This window comes from Morone saxatilis, unplaced genomic scaffold (genome assembly GCF_004916995.1).
Source record: "Morone saxatilis isolate NCDOM2014 unplaced genomic scaffold, NCSU_SB_2.0 Contig17, whole genome shotgun sequence".
NCBI lineage: Eukaryota > Metazoa > Chordata > Actinopteri > Moronidae > Morone > Morone saxatilis.
Window position 1 is genome coordinate 14337357 of NW_023339729.1, and position 4536 is coordinate 14341892.

Genomic DNA, 4536 nt, shown 5'->3' on the forward strand with positions numbered 1-4536 from the left:
AGAAGACCTCAGAATATTCAGGACATACTTATTGCTGAACCTTTTCCTTAAAAAGTTACAGATACTGTGAGTTTATCTGAGGTTAAAGGAAAAAAGGTTTGGTCTGATATGCGTGTGTGTGTGTGTGTCCCACCTGTGTGAGGGCGTTGGTCTGCTGCTGTAGGTTCTGTTGAGGGGGTGGTGCCTGCTGCTGGATGGTGAGCTGCTGAGTTCCTGAATGGACGGGGTTAATTGTTGTTTGCTGGACCTGACTGGTCAAAGTAGTTGCTTGTTGGACCGACCCCACCTGGGGGAGCTGCACATTCATTGCTCCACTCTGCTGCTGCAGCAACATCTGTCAGGATTTAACACCAAATGTCAGGCCACAGTGGTCTGTGTGTGTGGGTTTACGCCGCATGCAGTTATTTTTGTATAGTTATTTGCTCTATTTATTATGTGTTTATTGTAATAGCAGAAAATAATAATTTGCTGGGACTCAATTCTCTTTACAGGGTACAGGTTGTGAAATTGCCATTTCCTCTGAACAGAACAAAAATAATACATAATGCATGATTCCAGATCTGATCTAGGTCAGGCAAAGCCACATAGAGAACAACAGGAAAAGACAAAGAACACCGATCTTTTGAAAAAATGTTGCGTGCTAGTTTTGTTCAAATGAGCTGTTCTCCAAATTTGGAAAACATCATGTGGAGAAACCTGAAAGCTACAGCTAAGCTCTTCATCATTAAAAATGAAAGTACTTTTTTCTGAAAAGGTAAGTACATACCTACCTTTTGAAAGGCAATCATTTATTCTGTGAGCAAAATTAACCCTTTCAGTAAAGTAAGTAATAAATATACAATGAGCAACTCGACCTACATTCAACACCTATTTGTATGATACATTTTACACTCTAAACATCTGCTACCTTGACAACCATCATGTGTCAGTCTACATCTTACCTGTATGCCTTGTCCCTGGACTCTCTGCAGCTGCTCTTGGATGTGTCTCAGCTCGTCCTGCTGCCGCTGGATGTTGGCCTGGATCAATCTTGTCCTCTGTTCCAGCTGCTCCTTTAGATGCTGCATAGCATTCACTTGCGCCGAGAACTCCATCACCGGCTGTGGGTGGAGAGAGAAAAATAAATTATGTGATGTCTTCAAATGTCATTTTTTGTCCGACCAATAGTCCAAATCCTAAAAGCTATACAGTTTACAAAAAAAAGAGGAATTAATACCTTTTGAGAACCTGGAACAGATTTTTTGGCATTTTTACTGGAAACATGATTAATTAATCTACTGTCAAAATAAATGGACAAATCTTTTTTCTGTCCTACTCCAAGACACATTATCATGGGATTAAGTGACCCAAGTGTAGCAGCACCATTCTCACCTGTACGTTTGTCTGTAGCTGCTGTGGTTGTTGCTGTTGCTGTTGTTGTTGCTGTTGTTGCTGCTGCTGTTGCTGCTGCTGTTGTTGTTGCTGCTGTTGTTGTTGCTGTTGCTGTTGTTGTTGTTGAGCGATCAAACCTGGTGTTACACTCTGGCCTGTGGTCTGGGAGCTCATAGACTGCAAATATACAGATAATCAAAACATTATGACAACTGAAGGGTCTGAATTTGTTCTGTAACATTTCCTTAACCACGCTGCATTATAAAACAGCAATGAGTGAATAAAGTTCCATCTCTATTTGTTACTTGAGGTCATAAAAATCTGTAAAAACAGGAAGTCCTTCTTTGCTAAGTGTTGGTGTTTTGGCCAATCAAGTCTCACCTGGCTGCTGATGGATGAGCGACGCTGTGATGTCATGTCCACGGTGGAGGCCAGTGACTGCCGAGGGGGGGTGGCCGTGTCCATGTGTAGCTTCGAGGCTGTTGCTGTGGAGACAGAATCACTGATTAGCAAGAGTCATACTCAGACCTTGCTGACGATATGGTATCATCTTACTGCAGGGCTTCCTCATCCCATTAAACTATAGAAGTGATGTGTCACGGCCTCGTCTTTATTATTATAGATTATGTCAGGGTATAACTCCAATTAACATTATGCATATGCATGCATATGAGTGTGTCCTTACAAGTGCAAGTGTTGTCAGAGACATGGGATGAGGACTTGCGGGAGCTGCGTGAGGAGGTTGAGGGTGTTCGGCTGCGGTCAAATCGCTCCAGAGCTTCCTTGAGGCTGGACGTGTTCAGCTGTGATTCTGATTCTGAGTCCTGACTCTAAAAACACAAAAACAGAGGAGAAAAATACACTTGACAGCCAGTCCTACAAAAATTAAAGGCAGAGTGCATACAAGTGAAAATGACATGGCTGATAAATGCAATAAAATGATAAAACCCATAAAATCGGATTTTAGACCAACAACAATATACAGTAAATAAGCAGGAAGTGCTTTAACCTGCTATCCAACCAATACATACTAATAGCTACTACACTGAAAGCCCAAAATGGTCATTTATAACTGAAATATAAACAAATATAACTGAATTATAGTATCTGTTGTTGAATCCCATCCAAAGTTCACTGACCAAAGTGATTGATATAACATCAGAGAACAACAGTCACATTGTCAGAAATATGTCTCTAACAGTGAGGGAAATGTTAATAGACTGGCTCTTAATGAGACTGAATATATTATTTTTAGAAGTTTAATACATTGTCACACAGAGTATTTCAGTCAATCAGTTAATCCAAGCTCAATTACTTGTTAGTTTTGTCTCCTACTCAGGCTTAAACAACAAATCTAAAACTAATTTCTCCTCCATACTTGACATATTGTGATTCCTTTCATTATTAGGATCATGCATTTATGAAAACAGATGAGCATATACCATTTTTAGTTCTCACCTTATCTGCTGTAACTTCTGGGTTGGACTCCTCAATGCCCAGTTCTCTGCGCTGCTCTGCCCTCACCTCTGCATAGCTGCATTTTAAACAAAAAAAGGGGAGGTTTTAAGGACAGCTGGTGAAGAAGAGAGGAGGTGGTGTGCATGAGAGATGTATAGACAGTGTAAGAAAGGCTGAGCCATCAGTAAAAAGATCATAGAAGTGAATATGAGACTTTTACAATGGTCTGTAAATGATGATCAGAGCAAAAAAAAAAAAAAAAATCTGATAAATGTAGCAACAGTAAAGGCTACACAGAAAAAGGAAGATGAGCTGCAGTACCTGACTACTGTGTGTGTGCAGACAATAAATTCAGGCCTAGAGTTCCACTGGTGATAGGTGATGTAGTAGTGCGTCTGAAGCCAGATCCACTGTTGACCTTTAGTCAGGAAACGGTAGTAGCAAGACTTCCCTTTACCGTACTGCATCACTGAGCAAGAGAGAGACAGATGCAGACAAGAGCAGAGATGTTAGAAACAACAAGAAAGGCTTTTTACATCTGAACTGAAAGTGTTTAAATGCGAGCCCTCACAGTGTTCGTGACACTTGGCGAGTGTCTCCAGGTCGTCCACATGGTAATAGTCGTACCCTGATGTCCCCAGAACCTCGAAAGGCAGGTACCCGATGATTGGTGGAGCTCTGAAAAGAAGAAATTGCATCAGACATAAAAAAAAAAGAGGTTCTGAAGCTATTTGACCACCCTACAAGCTCTGACAGTGTATACTGGCAGCGTAAGGAAGAATTAACAATTAAGTTTGTGTGTTTACCTGTGGTCTAAAAAGAGGAACTTCCATTCTAGACTGTGCCTAGAGGTGAATTCTTCATTTGGCTCCTCTACTGTACACATCTCCTGTGAATAGAAAAACAAAAACAGCAGAAGAGAGAAGTTGTATTAGATGAAATGATTAATTATTGACTCAGCGGGATTTTATTTGGATGTGTGTTAGTGTCTGAAAATACCTTAATAAATTGAGGTTTGGCCAGTCGAACAGTGGCTACAAAGCACACCTGGTCATCGAACGCAGGCTGTAGTGACCGCTGTAACACTCCTGCTAGCCCGTTCCTCGTCATGTTGGGAACTACACAACACAGAGAATTGAGACGGTTGGTTACTCTGTGAGTCAAAGAATATACAGTGTGGTTCTGTGTGGCTGCTTGTGTGACTGATGACACTGAAATATATGTGCATTGTCCAATTTCCTGATTGAGATTGCTATTTCAGTGACATACCATTGCTGAGTGACTTGAAGTTGCCAATGAATTTAACATATTCGTAGACAGGGGGTTCTTTGGGGTCGATGGCCCCTCGCAGCATATGGCAGCAGAACTCCATGTGGTTCTTAGCTGGAGAGAAAAATAAAAATACAAGTTAGACCAAATGTCAAAAATACAGTTGTTGTGGCATCCAGTAAAAACCCTGTTCGTGTTTCACAAAAGAGTGATAATAATGTCCAACCATGATGCAAAAAATAAGCCGGTATATTTAGACTTCTTGTGCTGCTGCACTAAGAATTATTTCTGGCTTTTTGTTTAGCTATTCTGGTCTGAGACAATGGCTCAGGGCTATGATTATTTTGTATCCACCAAATTGGTTCCCAACGGACAAAAGATGAACAGGGTAGGATTTATACTAAGCTAACAAAATTAGCCGAAGAGCTATGAAAACTT

The 4536-nt window shown here is 40.9% G+C and overlaps 1 protein-coding gene across 1 annotated transcript in view; it reads right to left on the reverse strand.

The window, feature by feature from the left end:
- LOC118326557 (circadian locomoter output cycles protein kaput-like) overlaps window positions 1–4536 on the reverse strand; it is a gene marked incomplete at its 5' end in the record, with an annotated part of 17043 nt that overhangs the window by 8111 nt on the left and 4396 nt on the right. Inside the window, 11 exon segments of the mRNA XM_035659572.1 lie at window positions 134–334; window positions 942–1100; window positions 1372–1548; window positions 1753–1856; window positions 2057–2201; window positions 2830–2905; window positions 3151–3298; window positions 3401–3507; window positions 3636–3718; window positions 3829–3947; window positions 4099–4212. Coding sequence (XP_035515465.1) covers window positions 134–334; window positions 942–1100; window positions 1372–1548; window positions 1753–1856; window positions 2057–2201; window positions 2830–2905; window positions 3151–3298; window positions 3401–3507; window positions 3636–3718; window positions 3829–3947; window positions 4099–4212 — 1433 coding nt within the window.